We start from the raw sequence: 25,621 nt of genomic DNA, 5'->3' as shown, positions 1-25,621 counted from the left end.
CGGACCATCTGAGGAGGTGCTCATTACGCTACTCACCCTATGTTTAACTGTGAACTATTTTAGATTCAACAAGACCTTTTACTTACAATGATCAGGGACGGCAATGGGGTCAAATGTGGCCCCAGCATTCGCAAATCTCTACATGGCTGATTACGAGATTGAACAGATGAAGATCTATGAAACTGCACAAATCATCTTTTACTGTCGGTACATAGATGATCTGTTTCTGGTACGGCGTGGGGACGAGCACTCACTATCTGATTGGGTGAAACGACTAAATAAAATTGAGAGTACCATTCGTTTCACATATACATACAGCTTGGAGACAGTGGACTATCTAGATGTACGTATATTTAAAGATGGTGAACGATTGGGTACTACGCTTTTTAGGAAAGTTACTGACAGTAACTCAGTGTTACACGCTAACAGCTGCCATCCCCCATCCTTGATTAGGAATATTCCAAAGGCACAGTACCAAAGGGTCTTGAGGAACAACACCAACATGGAGACACGGGATGTACAACTAGAGGAGATGACACAGCGATTTCTCAACAGAGGTTACAGGAAGAAGAATCTTGGAGAGATGTTGACATCTGCTTTACAATCTGGGTGTGAGGGTACTCAGAAAGAATCTCGACAACTAACATTTTTCACTACCTATACACCTGACAGCCATCTGATCACTAGAGCTGTGAAAGATGAATGGAAACTCTTGGAGATAGATCCCACACTGCCATTTAGGGGTTGGGACGCACCTCGGATCTCCTACAGAAGGGGTAAGAGTCTGAGAGACATGCTAATGATCACTGATTATTTACCTGATACCCCGCAACAGTCTTGGCTGAAAAGGAAGCGAGGATGCTATAGATGCCCAAGCTGCGTGACCTGTAACAGCATGCTGACTGGCACATATTTTCATCACCCGGAGCGGAGGAAGAGATATGAATTGAAGTACTTCCTTACTTGTACCACGCAATACATTGTACATCTACTAACTGTCCATGTGGGAAGTTTTATACTGGCATGACCACAGATGATGCGAGGACACGGATGGCTAATCAACGATGTAGTATACGTACTGCCATCTCCAAGGGAAAGACTGATCAGCCTGTGGCTCGCCACTTTCTAGAAGCAGGCCACACGGTATCCGATCTCATAGATCACGTGCCCATTCCCAGGAGGGGAGGCAACAGATCCAACATGCTATTACGCAAGGAGGCCCGTTGGAACTGGGGACTCTTGCACCTAGGGGACTTAATGTCCTCACTGGATGGCAATGCTATTTGTGAGAGTCCTCGTACTCCATTTGATTTATGTGAATCTTGGCTGTTATGACATAATACTGTCATTTATTGAGAGTCCATGAATCCCATCATGGAGAGTCCACTGATCTATTTAGGAATTGATGTTGACTCTCTTTCTATATTACTCTCTTATTTTCTTATTCTGTTTGATTGATTGTGATTTTTGTAGATATGTTTTGGTGTTTATTATCCTTGATGTACTATTGATGCATTAGCCCTGATTAGGTCCTATGTCTTATGATCCTGGCTCCTTCCCCATATAGGTTCGGGTGGCTAAGACTACATAGCTATTAGCATATATATATTCGTCTATTAGTAATATTAGGAGAAGGGAAAGATCTCCAATAGTGAGACCCTCATGTGGTTGACTATATGTTGTTGTATTGCTGGGCTTGCTGTCTTTTGATTTTAACTTTTATTTTAATTACACATTGTGTGAGTGATCTGTGTGAGTGGCTGGGGAACATGTGGTGCCGTGGTATTCATTGGAGGGTTAGTTGTGCTTGGTCTATATGTGAACCTGACACTTTGTATGGCAATAGGAAGCTTTCAGCTGTATTACAAGTTACGTGGTTCGATCTGTCCTGATTCCACTATTTGCTATTTGTTCTCCCCCATTCTTATTTCCATGCTTTATTTTTTATGTTTTACTTCTTATTTTTTGTGTGTGGATACTTCTTTTGGGAAGATGGTTAATGTTCCCTTTAGTAGGACTGTATGATACAGTGTTATCATATTGATCCATCTTGACGGTGTGTGACACATCCTAAGATATGGATGATATTGTGGTTCACTATAATTGGGTTATCATGAAGTTTGGTTCCTTAATAATAGTTACAGTTGGTTTTCTTTTATGACCTTACAAATGTGGGTTACCATGATGCATATAGCTGTCATTTTAAGCTGCACTAGTTTTTTGATAGGTTGTTGGGCTCTGTCTAGCCTATGTAGTCATTGGTTTAATTTTGACAGGGGGGCGTTTATTTACATTTTATACACGTAGCCATGGGACACTGACACGTTGCGGTTTTTGGGGATCTGGCAGTAGAGCTTGGTTAGTGCCATTGTTTTGGCTGCTTTTGCTGGTGGAGCGATGTTTTCGAATGTATGATTTCTTTGGCCACAATGCTAGGTGTAAGAATGCGCATAATGAGAGGCGTCTTATGGCACTGAGGCACGGATAGATTTTGGGCTTGAGTTGAGAGATGGTGCTCTCTTTCGGTGTCATGGTGGGCAAATGTTTTGAGGTTTGTTCGTGGCGATGTAGGCAGAAGTGCCGTGATTCATATTCTGTGAAGCAGCGGTATTTGACGGTGTCACTGACACAGTGCTTTGATTGTTTGCAGGTGACAACTACGTGTCATTAAAGGTGTGGCTATATTGCGATCACGATCACCGGGGCATTCACTGTCTGAATGGCTTGTGATGTTTATTGAAACTAAGGTGAGACACATTACATCATAGTTATGGGACTTCTTTGGTATGTTTACCTAGTACGAGTTTATAGCGATCTGCTTGATCACATTGCATGTTTTGTTTTGTTTTGGTTTACAGTGTAAGCCTATCAAATAGAGGGGTGTTGCCTGCGATATCCTATCAACTACCTAATAGCTCTGAATGAGCATCAGATGGTTATGATGCTCTATTTTGATTCCGGTTCATTATGGGTGTGTTTTGACCTTACACACCTCCACCACGGCGCCACTTATGTTTATATTCCCTGCATTTACACAGATCACACCACTTTAATTTATCACATTGAGTCACTATGAAATTAGGATGTTTGACCAAGGATCACTATTTACTTTTTTATAAGATACACATTAATTTTATGAGAAATTTATTGTTTCAATGAGCACTTCACTGCCACCAATCATTGGTTGCCCTGAGAGGAAGGGGAGGGGTCTCAGGCTTTATAAGTCACCATTTTTACACATGTTGTTTGTCAGAGGAAGGGACGCTGTCAGTCCCGAAACGTCACAAGTTTGAAATAAAGAATTGTCACTGTTGACTGAAGACCAGTGAGTGCTTATTCTATTTGAACTTTTATACATCACGCTATAGCACCCTGGCAGATGACACTGATGGTGAGAGTGCATACACACTTCTAAGTTTACGTATTAATATCTCCAGTGCAGTGCACCCACATACTACAGTTGGTCCTACTACACTATCTCCTCTACATTGTGCTCTGCAGACCCAGCAAGGGACAACATGACCGATAGAGCAACATCAGAGTTGGATGTACCTAGTACCCTTTATGGCACTGGTAGCGATGAGAAGTATGAGGATATTTTTACCTTTATGGATGAAGATGCCGAAAACATTAGGTTCGGCTCCGTAGAAGAACAACAGATTAAAGAATCGCACCAGTCGCTGTACAACACTTTGGCTAAACTTAAACAATGCGAGATTGACATAAACCTGCATGGTACCTACTTGTCAGACTACCACAGAAGAAGGATGAAACCGAGGGGTTTCAGGGTGAGGAATACCCCTACGATTGGTCGCTCTAGCAACGAATTTTGTATTAATTGGAGTAAGATCTTGAACAAATGTTCCTTCGATCTGATGCTATTAGTCATCAGAGAAGCAGGACGCTTATTAAAGGAAGTGAGACAAGAAATACAACTGTTTGAATGTGAGAAAGTATGTATCCTAGAAGCCGATACTGGCACCGATTGGCTAAACAAATTAGCCACACAAGTTAAACTTTACAAACAGGAGCGGATTGCCTTCAAAAATAGGAAGCTACAGACGGTAACCCAGGATTATACACAAAAGAGCATATACAGGTGGATGATGTCACCTGAGGAAAGGAGGACTCTAAGACCTAGAAGAGATAGAAGACATACCAAAAGGGCCTTAAATACAGTAGATACAAGTTCTGGTGATAGCACTGATTCTGATATCCCCACTGTACCTAATGAAAATCTAAGTCAAGGCATTACCACTAGGTCTAGAGGCAATAGGGCACACTGGGAGCCCGCAGAGGGTGGCGATACAAGAGTGACCACCCTTCCACCATTGGCACCATTCTCCACCACCTCTCAATTTTTAGGCTGAGGCATCGGCCACATACGAAGAGGGGGGCACTGCCCGCCGCCCTCCCCGACGAAGGAGGTAGAGACGAATGTGATAAACATCAGCTCTCGTCTTCTGACAAAAGCTGAAGAAAGCTTACTAAACAAGGGACTTTATTTTGTTCCAACCACTAAATTTAGTGGCTTTAATACATATATTGATATTCAAAAGTATGCTAGAACGTTAAGATTGAAAGAATTCTTCAAGTCAGACACTGGTATTGATTCAAATCCAGGACTTAGACACAAGGGGTCCTTTGATCCAGGATCTAATAATGCTACAATAAACACCATCACGAACTACCTGGTGCACCAGATTCAACAATCCAGGACAGGACACCATTGTAATAATTTGAACAAAGAAGAAAGAAGAGCCATTAAAACGCTACAAATAACGTGATGACAAGCACTCACTATCTGATTGGGTGAAACGACTAAATGACATTGAGAGTACCATTCGTTTCACATATACATACAGCTTGGAGACAGTGGACTATCTAGATGTACGTATATTTAAAGATGGTGGACGATTGGGTACTATGCTTTTAAGGAAAGTTACTGACCGTAACTCAGTGTTATACGCTAACAGCTGCCATCCCCCATACTTGATTAGGAATATACCAAAGGCACAGTACCAAAGGGTCTTGAGGAACAACACCAACATGGAGACATAGGATGTACAACTAGAGGAGATGACACAGCAATTTCTCAACAGAGGTTACAGGAAGAAGAATCTTGGAGAGATGTTGACATCTGCTTTACAATCTGGGTGTGAGGGTACACAGAAAGAATCTCGACAACTAACATTTGTCACTACCTATACACCTGACAGCCATCTGATCACTAGAGCAGTGAAAGACGAATGGAAACTCTTTGATATAGATCCCACACTGCCATTTAGGGGTTGGGATGCACCTCGGATCGCCTACAGAAGGGGTAAGAGTTTGAGAGACATGCTATGATCACTGATGTTTTACCTGATACCCCGCAACAGTCTTGGCTGAAAAGGAAGCGAGGATGCTATAGATGCCCAAGCTGCGTGACCTGTAACAGCATGCTGACTGGCACATATTTTCATCACCCGGAGCGGAGGAAGAGATATGAATTGAAGTACTTCCTTACTTGTACCACTCAATACATTGTATATCTACTTAACTGTCCGTGTGGGAAGTTCTATACTGGCATGACCACAGATGATGCGAGGACATGGATGGCTAATCACCGATGTAGTATATGTACTGCCATCTCCAATGGAAAGACTGATCAGCCTGTGGCTTGCCACTTTCTAGAAGCAGGCCACACGGTATCCGATCTCCGGTTCCACATCATAGATCACGTGCCCATTCCCAGGAGGGGAGGCAACAGATCCAACATGCTATTACGCAAGGAGGCCCATTGGATATATGAACTGGGGACTCTTGCACCTAGGGGAACTAATGTCCTCACTGGATGGCAATGCTATTTGTGAGAGTCCTCGTACTCCATTTGATTTATGTGAACCGTGGCTGTTATGACATAATACTGAGGGAGGCGTCTTCTTCTTTATTGAGAGTCCATGAATCCCATCATGGAGAGTCCACTGATCTATTTAGGAATTGATGTTGACTCTCTTTCTATATTACTCTCTTATTTTCTTATTCTGTTTGATTGATTGTGATTTTTGTAGATATGTTTTGGTGTTTATTATCCTTGATGTACTATTGATACATTAGCCCTGATTAGGTCCTATGTCTTATGATCCTGGCTCCTTCCCCATATAGGTTCGGGTGGCTAAGACTACATAGCTATTAGCATATATATATTTGTCTATTAGTAATATTAGGAGAAGGGAGACCCTCATGTGGTTGACTATGTGTTGTTGTATTGCTGGGCTTGCTGTCTTTTGATTTTAATTTTAATTTTATTTTTTTAATTACACATTGTGTGAGTGATCTGTGCGAGTGGCTGGGGAACATGTGGTGCCATGGTATTCATTGGAGGGTTGGTTGTGCTTGGTCTACGTGTGAACCTGACACTTTGTATGGCAATAGGAAGCTTTCAGCTGTATTACAAGTTACGTGGTTCGATCTGTCCTGATTCCACTATTTGCTATTTGTTCTCCCCCATTCTTATTTTCATGCTTTATTTTTTATGTTTTACTTCTTATTTTTGGTGTGTGGATACTTCTTTTGGGAAGATGGTTAATGCTCCCTTTAGTAGGACTGTATGATACAGTGTTATCATATTGAGCCATCTTGACGGTGTGTGACACATCCTAAGATATGGATGATATTGTGGTTCACTATAATTGGGTTATCATGAAGTTTGGTTCCTTAATAATAGTTACAGTTGGTTTTCTTTTATGACCTTACAAATGTGGGTTACCATGATGCATATAGCTGTCATTTTAAGTTACACTAGTTTTTTGATAGGTTGTTGGGCTCTGTCTAGCCTATGTAGTCATTGGTTTAATTTTGACAGGGGGGCGTTTATTTACATTTTATACACGTAGCCATGGGACCCTGACACGTTGCGGTTTTTGGGGATCTGGCAGTAGAGCTTGGTTAGTGCCATTGTTTTGGCTGCTTTTGCTGGCGGAGCGATGTTTTAGAATGTATGATTTCTTTGGCCACAATGCTAGGTGTAAGAATGTGCATAATGAGAGGCGTCTTATGGCACTGAGGCACGGATAGTTTTTGGGCTTGAGTTGAGAGATGGTGCTCTCTTTCGGTGTCATGGTGGGCAAATGTTTTAAAGGGTTTGTTCGTGGCGATGTAGGCAGAAGTGCCGTGATTCATATTCTGTGAAGCAGCGGTATTTGACGGTGTCACTGACACAGTGCTTTGATTGTTTGCAGGTGACAACTACGTGTCATTAAAGGTGTGGCTATATTGCAATCACGATCACCGGGGCATTCACTGTCTGAATGGATTGTGATGTTTATTGAAACTAAGGTGAGACACATTACATCATAGTTATGGGACTTCTTTGGTATGTTTACCTAGTACGAGTTTATAGCGATCTGCTTGATCACATTGCATGTTTTGTTTTGTTTTGGTTTACAGTGTAAGCCTATCACATAGAGGGGTGTTGCCTGCAATATCCTATCAACTACCTAATAGCTCTGAATGAGCAACAGATGGTTATGATGCTCTATTTTGATTCCGGTTCATTATGGGTGTGTTTTGACCTTACACACCTCCACCACGTCGCCACTTATGTTTTTATTCCCTGCATTTACACAGATCACACCACTTTAATTTATTATTGAGTCACTATGAAATTTGGATGTTTAAACAAGGATCACTATTTACTTTTTATAAGATACACATTACTTTTATGAGAAATTTATTATTTCAATGAGCACTTCTCTGCCACCAATCATTGGTTGCCCTGAGAGGAAGGGGAGGGGTCTCAGGCTTTATAAGTCACCATTTTTACACATGTTGTTTGTCAGAGGAAGGGACGCTGTCAGTCCTGAAACGTCACAAGTTTGAAATTAAGAATTGTCACTGTTGACTGAAGACCAGTGAGTGCTTATTCTATTTGAACTTTTATACATCACGCCATAGCACCCTGGCAGATGACACTGATGGTGAGAGTGCATACACACTTCTAAGTTTACGTATATATATATATATATATATATATATATATATATATGCACACACAAGTATGTGCAAGGATATATGTACAAATTCTAACATTAATAATAATTTAAAAAAATAAATAAAAAGTATGACTCCTAGAAATGCAAATACACATTAATTTCTGTGAAAGTATCATATAACAAATATAAAAATAACTTTCTATGAGATATTATTGTTTGTTGGGGTATAAATCTAGCTATTTCTTGGATATTAACAGATGAGAAATTAAAGATTAGCTTTAGAGAAATGTGCTTGTTCATGGACAGTAATGAAATGGTATAAATAAAGTTGGGAAAAACCCGAATAACCGTGACATCGATAACTGTTAGTTAACACCAGTCAGATGCTCTTCGCACTGTACTTGAAGTGCATTTTTTTAACATCTTTTTTGATAAATAAGGAGATTGTGTTCAGGTCTGCGGCAGTTGACGCTTTGATAAATAGGCCCCTAAGTCTCATTATTCGTGGACCCAAAAGGTTGGGTATTAGTTCCCAGTAGTAAAGGATAATGGACTCTCACCACCTTTATGAAAAAAAACATAATTTATGCTTACCGGCTAAATTAATTTCTTTCATGGTGGTGAAAGTCCACAAGACCCCACCAAGGGGCCTATTTAAGAACGTGCGATCGGACATGATCCGATATTGCGCATCATGTCCGCCGCACATCGATAAATTTATCATTGCACCAGCAGTTCTTGTGAACTGCTGGTGCAATGCTGCCCCCTGCAGATTCGTAGCCAATCGGTCCCTAGCAGGGGGTGTCAATCAACCCGATCACACACGATCGGGTTAATTTCCAGTAATGTCGGTCCACCTCCTAATAGCAGACGGACAGGTTATGGAGCAGCGGTGTTTAGACCACTGCTTCATAACTTGTGTTTATGGCAAGCCTGAAGGCTCGCCAGAAACACAGGGCTTTTTTGATAATTCGGCCCCAAAATGTTTTTTTCTTTTGCACAGCTTTTTTTTCCTGCTTCTTTTCTTTTTTTTTGCTCTTATTTCTTTTCCTTCCTCATTTTGGTTGGCTGTATGTTAGACCTGTAAGGTGGGAGGGGTTTTATGAAGCTCTTTGTAGGAAAGAGTAATTCCTAGGACGATTGTGGACTCTCACCACCATGAAAGAAATTAATTTATCAGGTAAGCATAAATTATATTTTTTCTCAATAGATTGTTAGCTAATTAGTGTTTAGGGTCAGAAACTCCTGGGAAGCTGACTAAAGTCATCAGAACACAATATGATCATGGTACTAAAATGAACGAGCATGAGAAATCTGCTGTATCATACAAATAGCCATATAGGATCCAGCTTTAAATCAGGTGTCAGATGAATGTAAAAAGTAAAATCTTGTGAACAGTTGGTCTGCAACTTGAACATTGAAAATATACCTTACCCTTTGCCTTCCAGTTCTGCCATAAACTTGAATGTGTGAGACCAATCATAGGCGTCGTCATGAGTATTTCTCCATTTCTCCAGTTCCTCTATGCAAACGTCATTTAATTCCAACACAGTGATGTCATTAAAGAACTCAGAGATTGGAATAAGGGTAAAAATAAGAGTGCCCACTTGCATGTAAATCAAAGTTTCACCTTTAATACAACCTGTAGGTAAAGATAAGATTTTCAACAATCAGAACAATAACAGCCTGATTTGTGTTTGATGCTTCTACTTGTTTATATGTGTTTTACTTACAGAGACATCAACCAATAAGAACAATAACAGCCTGATTTGTGTTTGATAGTTCTACTTATTTACATGTGTTTTACTTACAGAGACATCAACCAATCAGAACAATAACAGCCTGATTTGTGTTTGATGGTTCTACTTGTTTACATATGTTTTACTTACAGAGACATCGACCAATCAGAACAATAACAGCCTGATTTGTGTTTTATGGTTCTACTTGTTTACATGTGTTTTACTTACATAGACATCAACCAATCAGAACAATAGCAGCCTGATTTGTGTTTGATGGTTCTACTTGTTTACATGTGTTTTACTTACAGAGACATCAACCAATCAGATCAATAACAACCTGATTTGTGTTTGATGGCTCTACTTGCTTACATGTGTTTTACTTACAGAGACATCAACCAATCAGAACAATAACTGCCTGATTTGTGTTTGATTGATGGTTCTACTTGTTTACATGTGTTTTACTTATAGAGACAACAACCAATCAGAACAATAACCTCCTGATTTGTGTTTGATGGTTCTTCTTGTTTACATGTGTTTTACTTACAGAGACATCAACCAATCAGAACAATAACAGCCTGATTTGTGTTTGATGGTTCTACTTGTTTACATGTGTTTTACTTACAGAGACATCAACCAATCAGAACAATAACAGCCTGATTTGTGTTTGATGGTTCTACTTGTTTACATGTGTTTTACTTACAGAGACATCAAACAATCAGCAAGATAACAGCCTGATTTGTGTTTGATGGTTCTACTTGTTTACATGTGTTTTACTTACAGAGACATCAACCAATCAGAACAATAACAGCCTGATTTGTGTTTGATGGTTCTACTTGTTTACATGTGTTTTACTTACAGAGACATCAAACAATCAGCAAGATAACAGCCTGATTTGTGTTTGATGGTTCTACTTGTTTACATGTGTTTTACTTACAGAGACATCAACCAATCAGAACAATAACAGCCTGATTTGTGTTTGATGGTTCTACTTGTTTACATGTGTTTTACTTACAGAGACATCAACCAATCAGAACAATAACAGCCTGATTTGTGTTTGATGGTTCTACTTGTTTACATGTGTTTCACTTACAGAGACATCAACCAATCAGAACAATAACAAACTGATTTATGTTTGATGGTTCTACTTGTTTACATTTGTTTTACATACAGAGACATCAACCAATCAGAACAATAACAGCCTGATTTGTGTTTGATGGTTCTACTTGTTTACATGTGTTTTACTTACAGAGACATCAAACAATCAGAACAATAAAAGCCTGATTTGTGTTTGATGGTTCTACTTGTTTACATGTGTTTTACTTACAGAGACATCAACCAATCAGAACAATAACAGCCTGATTTGTGTTTGATGGGTATACTTGTTTACATGTGTTTTACTTACAGAGGTATCAACCAATCATAACAATAACAACCTGATTTGAGTTTGATGGTTCTACTTGTTTACATGTGTTTTACTTAGAGACATCAACCAATCAGAACAATAACAGCCTGATTTGTGTTTGATGGTTCTTCTTGATTACATGTGTTTTACTTAAAGAGACATCAACCAATAAGAACAATAACAGCCTGATTTGTGTTTGATGGTTCTACTTGTTTACATGTGTTTTACTTACAGAGACATCAACCAATCAGAACAATAACAGCCTAATTTGTGCTTGATGGTTCTACTTGTTTACATGTGTTTTACTTACAGAGGCATCAACCAATCAGAACAATAACAGCCTGATTTGTGTTTGATGGTTCTTCTTGTTTACATGTGTTTTACTTACAGAGACATTAACCAATCAGGACAATAACAGCATGATTTGTGTTTGATGGTTCTACTTGTTTACATGTGTTGTACTTACAGAGACATAAGCCAATCAGAACAATAACAGCCTGATTTGTGTTTTTGATGGTTCTACTTATTTACATGTGTTTTACTTACAGAGACATCAACCAATCAGAACAATAACAGCCTGATTTGTGTTTGATGGGTTTACTTGTTTACATGTGTTTTACTTACAGAGGTATCAACCAATCATAACAATAACAACCTGATTTGTGTTTTATGGTTCTACTTGTTTACATGTGTTTTACTTACAGAGACATCAACCAATCAGAACAATAACAGCCTGATTTGTGTTTGATGGTTCATCTTGTTTACATGTGTTTTACTTACAGAGACATCAACCAATCAGAACAATAACAGCCTGATTTGTGTTTGATGGTTCTACTTATTTACATGTGTATTACTTACAGAGGCATCAACCAATCTAAACAATAACAGCCTGATTTGTGTTTGATGGTTTTACTTGTTTACATGTGTTTTACTTACAGAGGTATCAACCAATCATAACAATAACAACCTGATTTGTGTTTGATGGTTCTACTTGTTTACATGTGTTTTACTTACAGAGACATCAACCAATGAGAACAATAACAGCCTGATTTGTGTTTGATGGTTCTAATTGTTTACATGTGTTTTACTTACACAGACATCAACCAATCAGAAAAATAAAAGCCTGATTTGTGTTTGATGGTTCTACGTGTTTACATGGGTTTTACTTACAGGGGTATCAACCAATCAGAACAATAACAGCCTGATTTGTGTTTGATTGTTCTATTTGTTTACATGTGTTTTACTTATAGGGGTATCAACCAATCAGAACAATAACAACCTGATTTGTGTTTGAGGATTCTACTTATTTGCATGTGTTTTACTTACAGAGACATTAACCAATCAGAACAATAACAGCCTGATTTGTCTTTGATGCTTCTACTTGTTTACATGTGTTTTACTTACAGAAACATCAACCAATCAGAACAATAACAGCCTGATTTGTGTTTGATGGTTCTACTTGTTTACATGTGTTTTACTTACAGAGACATCAACCAATCAAAACAATAACAGTCTGATTTGTGTTTGATGGTTCTACTTGTTTACATGTGTTTTTTACTTACAGATAAATCAACCAATCAGAACAATAACAACCTGATTTGTGTTTGATGGTTCTATTTGTTTACATGTGTTTTACTTACAGAGACATCAACCAATCAGAACAATAACAGCCTGATTTGTGTTTGATTGTTCTACTTGTTTACATGTGTTTCACTTACAGAGACATCAACCAATCAGAACAATAACAACCTGATTTGTATTTGATGGTTCTACTTGTTTACATGTGTTTTACATACAGAGACATCAACCAATCAGAACAATAACAGCCTGATTTGTGTTTGATGGTTCTACTTGTTTACATGTGTTTTACTTACAGAGACATTAAACAATCAGAAAAATAAAAGCCTGATTTGTGTTTGATGGTTCTACTTGTTTACATGTGTTTTACTTACAGAGGTATCAACCAATCATAACAATAACAACCTGATTTGTGTTTGATGGTTCTACTTGTTTACATGTGTTTTACTTACAGAGACATCAACCAATGAGAACAATAACAGCCTGATTTGTGTTTGATGGTTCTACTTTTGTACATGTGTTTTACTTACAGAGACATCAACCAATCAGAACAATAACAGCCTGATTTGTGTTTGATGGTTCTACTTGTTTACATGTGTTTTACTTACAAAGACATCAACCAATCAGAACAATAACAGCCTGATTTGTGTTTGATGGTTCTTCTTGTTTACATGTGTTTTACTTACAGAGACATCAACCAATCAGAACAATAACAGCCTGATTTGTGTTTGATGGTTCTACTTGTTTACATGTGTTTTACTTACAGAGACATCAACCAATCAGAACAATAACAGCCTGATTTGTTTTTTTGATGGTTCTACTTATTTACATGAGTTTTACTTGTTTACATGTGTTTTACTTACAGAGACATCAACCAATCAGAACAAAACAGCCTGATTTGTGTTTGATGGTTCTTCTTGTTTACATGTGTTTTACTTACAGAGACATCAACCAATCAGAACAATTACAGCCTGATTTGTGTTGATGGTTCTACTTATTTACATGTGTTTTACTTACAGAGACATCAACCAATCAGAACAATTACAGCCTGATTTGTGTTTGATGGTTTTACTTGTTTACATGTGTTTTACTTACAGAGGTATCAACCAATCATAACAATAACAACCTGATTTGTGTTTGATGGTTCTACTTGTTTACATGTGTTTTACTTACAGAGACATCAACCAATGAGAACAATAACAGCCTGATTTGTGTTTGATGGTTCTATTTTTTTACATGTGTTTTACTTACAGAGACATCAACCAATCAGAACAATAAAAGCCTGATTTGTGTTTGATGGTTCTACTTGTTTACATGTGTTTTACTTACAGAGACATCAACCAATCAGAACAATAACAGCCTGATTTGTGTTTGATGGTTCTACTTGTTTACATGTGTTTTACTTACAGAGACATCAACCAATCAGAACAATAGCAGCCTGATTTATGTTTGATGGTTCTACCTGTTTACATGTGTTTTAATTCCAGAGGTATCAACCAATCAGAACAATAACAGCCTGATTTGTGTTTGTTGGTTCTACTTGTTTACATGTGTTTTACTTAGAGAGACATCAACCATTCAGAACAATAACAGCCTGATTTGTGTTTTATGTTTCTACTTGTTTACATGTGTTTTACTTACAGAGACATCAACCAATCAGAATAATAACAGCTTGATTTGTGTTTGATGTTTCTACTTGTTTACATGTGTTTTACTTACAAATACATCAACCAATCAGAACAATAACATCCTGATTTGTGTTTGATGGTTCATCTTGTTTACATGTGTTTTACTTACAGAGACATCAACCAATCAGAACAATAACAGCCTGATTTGTGTTTGATGGTTCTACTTATTTACATGTGTTTTACTTACAGAGACATCAACCAATCAGAACAATAACAGCATGATTTGTGTTTGATGGTTCTACTTGTTTACATGTGTTTTACTTACAAAGACATCAACCAATCAGAACAATAACAGCCTGATTTGTGTTTGATGCTTCTACTTGTTTACATGTGTTTTACTTACAGAGAAATCAACCAATCAGAACAATAACAGCCTGATTTGTGTTTGATGGTTCTACTTGTTTACATGTGTTTTACTTACAGAGACATCAACCAATCAGAACAATAACAGCCTGATTTGTGTTTTTGATGGTTCTACTTATTTACATGAGTTTTACTTACAGAGACATCAACCAATCAGAACAATAACAGCCTGATTTGTGTTTGATGGGTTTACTTGTTTACATGTGTTTTACTTACAGAGGTATCAACCAATCAGAACAATAACAACCTGATTTGTGTTTGATGGTTATACTTGTTTACATGTGTTTTACTTACAGAGGTATCAACCAATCAGAACAATAACAGCCTGATTTGTGTTTGATGCTTCTACTTGTTTACATGTGTTTTACTTACAGAGGCATCAACCAATCAGAACAATAACAGCCTGATTTGTGTTTGATGGTTCTTCTTGTTTACATGTGTTTTACTTGCAGAGACATAAACCAATCAGGACAATAACAGCCTGATTTGTGTTTGATGGTTCTACTTGTTTACATGTGTTTTACTTACAGAGACATCAGCCAATCAGAACAATAACAGCCTGATTTGTGTTTTTGATGGTTCTTCTTGTTTACATGTGTTTTACTTACAGAGACATAAACCAATCAGGACAATAACAGCCTGATTTGTGTTTGATGGTTCTACTTGTTTACATGTGTTGTACTTACAGAGACATCAACCAATCAGAACAATAACAGCCTGATTTGTGTTTGATGGGTTTACTTGTTTACATGTGTTTTACTTACAGAGGTATCAACCAATCATAACAATAACAACCTGATTTGTGTTTGATGGTTCTACTTGTTTACATGTGTTTTACTTACAGAGACATCAACCAATCAGAACAATAACAGCCTGATTTGTGTTTGATGGTTCATCTTGTTTACATGTGTTTTACTTACAGAGACATCAACCAATCAGAACAATAACAGCCTGATTTGTGTTTGATGGTTCTACTTATTTACATGTGTATTACTTACAGAGGCATCAACCAATCTAAACAATAACAGCCTGATTTGTGTTTGATGGTTTTACTTGTTTACATGTGTTTTACTTACAGAGGTATCAACCAATCATAACAATAACAACCTGATTTGTGTTTGATGGTTCTACTTGTTTACATGTGTTTTACTTACAGAGACATCAACCAATGAGAACAATAACAGCCTGATTTGTGTTTGATGGTTCTAATTGTTTACATGTGTTTTACTTACAGAGACATCAACCAATCAGAAAAATAAAAGCCTGATTTGTGTTTGATGGTTCTACGTGTTTACTTGTGTTTTACTTACAGGGACATCAACCAATGAGAACAATAACAGCCTGATTTGTGTTTGATGGTTCTAATTGTTTACATGTGTTTTACTTACAGAGACATCAACCAATCAGAACAATAACAGCCTGATTTGTGTTTGATTGTTCTATTTGTTTACATGTGTTTTACTTATAGGGGTATCAACCAATCAGAACAATAACAACCTAATTTGTGTTTGATGATTCTACTTATTTGCATGTGTTTTACTTACAGAGACATCAACCAATCAGAACAATAACAGCCTGATTTGTGTTTTATGCTTCTACTTGTTTACATGTGTTTTACTTACAGAAACATCAACCAATCAGAACAATAACAGCCTGATTTGTGTTTGATGGTTCTACTTGTTTACATGTGTTTTATTTACAGAGACATCAACCAATCAGAACAATAACAGTCTGATTTGTGTTTGATGGTTCTACTTGTTTACATGTGTTTTACTTACAGAGAAATCAACCAATCAGAACAATAACAACCTGATTTGTGTTTGATGGTTCTACTTGTTTACATGTGTTTTACTTACAGAGACATCAACCAATCAGAACAATAACAGCATGATTTGTGTTTGATGGTTCTACTTGTTTACATGTGTTTTACTTACAAAGACATCAACCAATCAGAACAATAACAGCCTGATTTGTGTTTGATGCTTCTACTTGTTTACATGTGTTTTACTTACAGAGAAATCAACCAATCAGAACAATAACAGCCTGATTTGTGTTTGATGGTTCTACTTGTTTACATGTGTTTTACTTACAGAGACATCAACCACTCAGAACAATAACAGCCTGATTTGTGTTTTTGATGGTTCTACTTATTTACATGAGTTTTACTTACAGAGACATCAACCAATCAGAACAATAACAGCCTGATTTGTGTTTGATGGGTTTACTTGTTTACATGTGTTTTACTTACAGAGGTATCAACCAATCAGAACAATAACAACCTGATTTGTGTTTGATGGTTCTACTTGTTTACATGTGTTGTACTTACAGAGACATCAACCAATCAGAGCAATAACAGCCTAATTTGTGCTTGATGGTTATACTTGTTTACATGTGTTTTATTTACAGAGGTATCAACCAATCAGAACAATAACAGCCTGATTTGTGTTTGATGCTTCTACTTGTTTACATGTGTTTTACTTACAGAGGCATCAACCAATCAGAACAATAACAGCCTGATTTGTGTTTGATGGTTCTTCTTGTTTACATGTGTTTTACTTACAGAGACATAAACCAATCAGGACAATAACAGCCTGATTTGTGTTTGATGGTTCTACTTGTTTACATGTGTTTTACTTACAGAGACATCAGCCAATCAGAACAATAACAGCCTGATTTGTGTTTTTGATGGTTCTTCTTGTTTACATGTGTTTTACTTACAGAGACATAAACCAATCAGGACAATAACAGCCTGATTTGTGTTTGATGGTTCTACTTGTTTACATGTGTTGTACTTACAGAGACATCAACCAATCAGAACAATAACAGCCTGATTTGTGTTTGATGGGTTTACTTGTTTACATGTGTTTTACTTACAGAGGTATCAACCAATCATAACAATAACAACCTGATTTGTGTTTGATGGTTCTACTTGTTTACATGTGTTTTACTTACAGAGACATCAACCAATCAGAACAATAACAGCCTGATTTGTGTTTGATGGTTCATCTTGTTTACATGTGTTTTACTTACAGAGACATCAACCAATCAGAACAATAACAGCCTGATTTGTGTTTGATGGTTCTACTTATTTACATGTGTATTACTTACAGAGGCATCAACCAATCTAAACAATAACAGCCTGATTTGTGTTTGATGGTTTTACTTGTTTACATGTGTTTTACTTACAGAGGTATCAACCAATCATAACAATAACAACCTGATTTGTGTTTGATGGTTCTACTTGTTTACATGTGTTTTACTTACAGAGACATCAACCAATGAGAACAATAACAGCCTGATTTGTGTTTGATGGTTCTAATTGTTTACATGTGTTTTACTTACAGAGACATCAACCAATCAGAAAAATAAAAGCCTGATTTGTGTTTGATGGTTCTACGTGTTTACTTGTGTTTTACTTACAGGGACATCAACCAATGAGAACAATAACAGCCTGATTTGTGTTTGATGGTTCTAATTGTTTACATGTGTTTTACTTACAGAGACATCAACCAATCACAACAATAACAGCCTGATTTGTGTTTGATTGTTCTATTTGTTTACATGTGTTTTACTTATAGGGGTATCAACCAATCAGAACAATAACAACCTAATTTGTGTTTGATGATTCTACTTATTTGCATGTGTTTTACTTACAGAGACATCAACCAATCAGAACAATAACAGCCTGATTTGTGTTTTATGCTTCTACTTGTTTACATGTGTTTTACTTACAGAAACATCAACCAATCAGAACAATAACAGCCTGATTTGTGTTTGATGGTTCTACTTGTTTACATGTGTTTTATTTACAGAGACATCAACCAATCAGAACAATAACAGTCTCATTTGTGTTTGATGGTTCTACTTGTTTACATGTGTTTTACTTACAGAGAAATCAACCAATCAGAACAATAACAACCTGATTTGTGTTTGATGGTTCTACTTGTTTACATGTGTTTTACTTACAGAGACATCAACCAATCAGAACAATAACAGCCTCATTTGTGTTTGATGGTTCTACTTGTTAACATGTGTTTCACTTACAGAGACATCAACCAATCAGAACAATAACAACCTGATTTGTGTTTGATGGTTCTACTTGTTTACATGTGTTTTACTTACAGAGACATCAACCAATCAGAACAATAACAGCCTGATTTGTGTTTTTGATGGTTCTACTTATTTACATGTGTTTTACTTACAGAGACATCAACCAATCAGAACAATAACAGCCTGATTTGTGTTTGATGGGTATACTTGTTTACATGTGTTTTACTTACAGAGGTATCAACCAATCATAACAATAACAACCTGATTTGTGTTTGATGGTTCTACTTGTTTACATGTGTTTTACTTACAGAGACATCAACCAATCAGAACAATAACAGCCTGATTTGTGTTTGATGGTTCTTCTTGTTTACATGTGTTTTACTTAAAGAAACATCAACCAATCAGAACAATAACAGCCTGATTTGTGTTTGATGGTTCTACTTATTTACATGTGTTTTAATTACAGAGACATCAACCAATCAGAACAAAACAGCCTGATTTGTGTTTGATGGTTCTTCTTGTTTACTTGTGTTTTACTTACAGAGACATCAACCAATCAGAACAATTACAGCCTGATTTGTGTTTGATGGTTCTACTTATTTACATGTGTTTTACTTACAGAGACATCAACCAATCTGAACAATTACAGCCTGATTTGTGTTTGATGGTTTTACTTGTTTACATGTGTTTTACTTACAGAGGTATCAACCAATCATAACAATAACAACCTGATTTGTGTTTGATGGTTCTACTTGTTTACATGTGTTTTACTTACAGAGACATCAACCAATGAGAACAATAACAGCCTGATTTGTGTTTGATGGTTCTATTTTTTTACATGTGTTTTACTTACAGAGACATCAACCAATCAGAACAATAAAAGCCTGATTTGTGTTTGATGGTTCTACTTGTTTACATGTGTTTTACTTACAGAGACATCAACCAATCAGAACAATAACAGCCTGATTTGTGTTTGATGGTTCTACTTGTTTACATGTGTTTTACTTACAGAGACATCAACCAATCAGAACAATAGCAGCCTGATTTATGTTTGATGGTTCTACCTGTTTACATGTGTTTTAATTCCAGAGGTATCAACCAATCAGAACAATAACAGCCTGATTTGTGTTTGTTGGTTCTACTTGTTTACATGTGTTTTACTTAGAGAGACATCAACCATTCAGAACAATAACAGCCTGATTTGTGTTTTATGTTTCTACTTGTTTACATGTGTTTTACTTACAGAGACATCAACCAATCAGAATAATAACAGCTTGATTTGTGTTTGATGTTTCTACTTGTTTACATGTGTTTTACTTACAAATACATCAACCAATCAGAACAATAACATCCTGATTTGTGTTTGATGGTTCATCTTGTTTACTTGTGTTTTACTTACAGAGACATCAACCAATCAGAACAATAACAGCCTGATTTGTGTTTGATGGTTCTACTTATTTACATGTGTTTTACTTACAGAGACATCAACCAATCAGAACAATAACAGCATGATTTGTGTTTGATGGTTCTACTTGTTTACATGTGTTTTACTTACAAAGACATCAACCAATCAGAACAATAACAGCCTGATTTGTGTTTGATGCTTCTACTTGTTTACATGTGTTTTACTTACAGAGAAATCAACCAATCAGAACAATAACAGCCTGATTTGTGTTTGATGGTTCTACTTGTTTACATGTGTTTTACTTACAGAGACATCAACCACTCAGAACAATAACAGCCTGATTTGTGTTTTTGATGGTTCTACTTATTTACATGAGTTTTACTTACAGAGACATCAACCAATCAGAACAATAACAGCCTGATTTGTGTTTGATGGGTTTACTTGTTTACATGTGTTTTACTTACAGAGGTATCAACCAATCAGAACAATAACAACCTGATTTGTGTTTGATGGTTCTACTTGTTTACATGTGTTGTACTTACAGAGACATCAACCAATCAGAGCAATAACAGCCTAATTTGTGCTTGATGGTTATACTTGTTTACATGTGTTTTACTTACAGAGGTATCAACCAATCAGAACAATAACAGCCTGATTTGTGTTTGATGCTTCTACTTGTTTACATGTGTTTTACTTACAGAGGCATCAACCAATCAGAACAATAACAGCCTGATTTGTGTTTGATGGTTCTTCTTGTTTACATGTGTTTTACTTACAGAGACATAAACCAATCAGGACAATAACAGCCTGATTTGTGTTTGATGGTTCTACTTGTTTACATGTGTTTTACTTACAGAGACATCAGCCAATCAGAACAATAACAGCCTGATTTGTGTTTTTGATGGTTCTTCTTGTTTACATGTGTTTTACTTACAGAGACATAAACCAATCAGGACAATAACAGCCTGATTTGTGTTTGATGGTTCTACTTGTTTACATGTGTTGTACTTACAGAGACATCAACCAATCAGAACAATAACAGCCTGATTTGTGTTTGATGGGTTTACTTGTTTACATGTGTTTTACTTACAGAGGTATCAACCAATCATAACAATAACAACCTGATTTGTGTTTGATGGTTCTACTTGTTTACATGTGTATTACTTACAGAGGCATCAACCAATCTAAACAATAACAGCCTGATTTGTGTTTGATGGTTTTACTTGTTTACATGTGTTTTACTTACAGAGGTATCAACCAATCATAACAATAACAACCTGATTTGTGTTTGATGGTTCTACTTGTTTACATGTGTTTTACTTACAGAGACATCAACCAATGAGAACAATAACAGCCTGATTTGTGTTTGATGGTTCTAATTGTTTACATGTGTTTTACTTACAGAGACATCAACCAATCAGAAAAATAAAAGCCTGATTTGTGTTTGATGGTTCTACGTGTTTACTTGTGTTTTACTTACAGGGACATCAACCAATGAGAACAATAACAGCCTGATTTGTGTTTGATGGTTCTAATTGTTTACATGTGTTTTACTTACAGAGACATCAACCAATCAGAACAATAACAGCCTGATTTGTGTTTGATTGTTCTATTTGTTTACATGTGTTTTACTTATAGGGGTATCAACCAATCAGAACAATAACAACCTAATTTGTGTTTGATGATTCTACTTATTTGCATGTGTTTTACTTACAGAGACATCAACCAATCAGAACAATAACAGCCTGATTTGTGTTTTATGCTTCTACTTGTTTACATGTGTTTTACTTACAGAAACATCAACCAATCAGAACAATAACAGCCTGATTTGTGTTTGATGGTTCTACTTGTTTACATGTGTTTTATTTACAGAGACATCAACCAATCAGAACAATAACAGTCTGATTTGTGTTTGATGGTTCTACTTGTTTACATGTGTTTTACTTACAGAGAAATCAACCAATCAGAACAATAACAACCTGATTTGTGTTTGATGGTTCTACTTGTTTACATGTGTTTTACTTACAGAGACATCAACCAATCAGAACAATAACAGCCTGATTTGTGTTTTATGGTTCTACTTGTTAACATGTGTTTCACTTACAGAGACATCAACCAATCAGAACAATAACAGCCTGATTTGTGTTTGATGGGTATACTTGTTTACATGTGTTTTACTTACAGAGGTATCAACCAATCATAACAATAACAACCTGATTTGTGTTTGATGGTTCTACTTGTTTACATGTGTTTTACTTACAGAGACATCAACCAATCAGAACAATAACAGCCTGATTTGTGTTTTTGATGGTTCTACTTATTTACATGTGTTTTACTTACAGAGACATCAACCAATCAGAACAATAACAGCCTGATTTGTGTTTGATGGGTATACTTGTTTACATGTGTTTTACTTACAGAGGTATCAACCAATCATAACAATAACAACCTGATTTGTGTTTGATGGTTCTACTTGTTTACATGTGTTTTACTTACAGAGACATCAACCAATCAGAACAATAACAGCCTGATTTGTGTTTGATGGTTCTTCTTGTTTACATGTGTTTTACTTAAAGAGACATCAACCAATCAGAACAATAACAGCCTGATTTGTGTTTGATGGTTCTACTTATTTACATGTGTTTTACTTACAGAGACATCAACCAATCAGAACAATTACAGCCTGATTTGTGTTTGATGGTTTTACTTGTTTACATGTTTTTTACTTACAGAGGTATCAACCAATCATAACAATAACAACCTGATTTGTGTTTGATGGTTCTACTTGTTTACATGTGTTTTACTTACAAAGACATCAACCAATGAGAACAATAACAGCCTGATTTGTGTTTGATGGTTCTACTTTTTTACATGTGTTTTACTTACAGAGGTATCAACCAATCAGAACAATTACAGCCTGATTTGTGTTTGATGGTTCTACTTGTTTACATGTGTTTTACTTACAGAGACATCAACCAATCAGAACAATAACAGCCTGATTTGTGTTTGATGGTTCTACTTGTTTACATGTGTTTTACTTACAAAGACATCAACCAATCAGAACAATAACAGCCTGATTTGTGTTTGATGCTTCTACTTGTTTACATGTGTTTTACTTACAGAGACATCAACCAATCAGAACAATAACAGCCTGATTTGTGTTTGATGGTTCTACTTGTTTACATGTGTTTTACTAACAGAGACATCAACCAATCAGAACAATAACAGCCTGATTTGTTTTTTTGATGGTTCTACTTATTTACATGAGTTTTACTTGTTTACATGTGTTTTACTTAAAGAGACATCAACCAATCAGAACAATAACAGCCTGATTTGTGTTTGATGGTTCTACTTATTTACATGTGTTTTACTTACAGAGACATCAACCAATCAGAACAATTACAGCCTGATTTGTGTTTGATGGTTTTACTTGTTTACATGTGTTTTACTTACAGAGGTATCAACCAATCATAACAATAACAACCTGATTTGTGTTTGATGGTTCTACTTGTTTACATGTGTTTTACTTACAGAGACATCAACCAATGAGAACAATAACAGCCTGATTTGTGTTTGATGGTTCTATTTTTTTACATGTGTTTTACTTACAGAGACATCAACCAATCAGAACAATAACAGCCTGATTTGTGTTTGATGGTTCTACTTGTTTACATGTGTTTTAATTACAGAGACATCAACCAATCAGAACAATAACAGCCTGATTTGTGTTTGATGGTTCTACTTGTTTACATGTGTTTTACTTACAGAGACATCAACCAATCAGAACAATAGCAGCCTGATTTATGTTTGATGGTTCTACCTGTTTACATGTGTTTTAATTCCAGAGGTATCAACCAATCAGAACAATAACAGCCTGATTTGTGTTTGATGGTTCTACTTGTTTACATGTGTTTTACTTACAGAGACATCAACCATTCAGAACAATAACAGCCTGATTTGTGTTTTATGTTTCTACTTGTTTACATGTGTTTTACTTACAGAGACATCAACCAATCAGAATAATAACAGCTTGATTTGTGTTTGATGTTTCTACTTGTTTACATGTGTTTTACTTACAAATACATCAACCAATCAGAACAATAACATCCTGATTTGTGTTTGATGGTTCCACTTGTTTACATGTGTTTTACTTACAGAGACATCAACCAATCAGAACAATAACAGCATGATTTGTGTTTGATGGTTCTACTTGTTTACATGTGTTTTACTTACAAAGACATCAACCAATCAGAACAATAACAGCCTGATTTGTGTTTGATGCTTCTACTTGTTTACATGTGTTTTACTTACAGAGAAATCAACCATTCAGAACAATAACAGCCTGTTTTGTGTTTGATGCTTCTACTTGTTTACATGTGTTTTACTTACAGAGACATCAAACAATCTAAACAATAACAGCCTGATTTGTGTTTGATGGTTTTACTTGTTTACATGTGTTTTACTTACAGAGGTATCAACCAATCATAACAATAACAACCTGATTTGTGTTTTATGGTTCTACTTGTTTACATGTGTTTTACTTACAGAGACATCAACCAATCAGAACAATAACAGCCTGATTTGTGTTTGATGGTTCTACTTGTTTACATGTGTTTTACTTACAGAGACATCAACCAATCAGAACAATAACAGCCTGATTTGTGTTTGATGGTTCATCTTGTTTACATGTGTTTTACTTACAGAGACATCAACCAATCAGAACAATAGCAGCCTGATTTGTGTTTGATGGTTCTACCTGTTTACATGTGTTTTACTTCCAGAGGTATCAACCAATCAGAACAATAACAGCCTGATTTGTGTTTGATGGTTCTACTTGTTTACATGTGTTTTACTTACAGAGACATCAACCATTCAGAACAATAACAGCCTGATTTGTTTTTTATGTTTCTACTTGTTTACATGTGTTTTACTTACAGAGAAATCAACCAATCAGAACAATAACAACCTGATTTGTGTTTGATGGTTCTACTTGTTTACATGTGTTTTACTTACAGAGACATCAACCAATCAGAACAATAACAGCCTGATTTGTGTTTGATGGTTCTACTTGTTTACATGTGTTTCACTTACAGAGACATCAACCAATCAGAACAATAACAACCTGATTTGTATTTGATGGTTCTACTTGTTTACATGTGTTTTACATACAGAAACATCAACCAATCAGAACAATAACAGCCTGATTTGTGTTTGATGGTTCTACTTGTTTACATGTGTTTTACTTACAGGGGTATCAACCAATCAGAACAATAACAACCTGAACCAATCAGCCAATCAGATTGAACTTGAATCTGATTGGCTGATTGAATCAGCCAATCAGATGTTTCTACCTTAATTCCGATTGGCTGATAGAATCCTATCAGCCAATCGGAATTCGAGGGACGCCATCTTGGATGACG

At 36.3% G+C, this 25,621-nt stretch overlaps 1 protein-coding gene across 1 annotated transcript in view; it reads right to left on the bottom strand.

Annotated features, from left to right (window-relative positions):
* The window catches only part of LOC128636749 (indolethylamine N-methyltransferase-like), an 87,082-nt gene that overhangs the window by 17,619 nt on the left and 43,842 nt on the right, over positions 1-25,621 (bottom strand). Inside the window, exon 2 of the mRNA XM_053689731.1 lies at positions 9,411-9,618. Coding sequence (XP_053545706.1) covers positions 9,411-9,618 — 208 coding nt within the window. The remainder of the gene's footprint in view (positions 1-9,410; positions 9,619-25,621) is intronic.

Source organism: Bombina bombina, chromosome 7, assembly GCF_027579735.1.
Source record: "Bombina bombina isolate aBomBom1 chromosome 7, aBomBom1.pri, whole genome shotgun sequence".
NCBI lineage: Eukaryota > Metazoa > Chordata > Amphibia > Anura > Bombinatoridae > Bombina > Bombina bombina.
The sequence above is the reverse complement of the archived record's forward strand: the minus strand, read 5'-3'. Positions and strand labels throughout refer to the sequence as shown.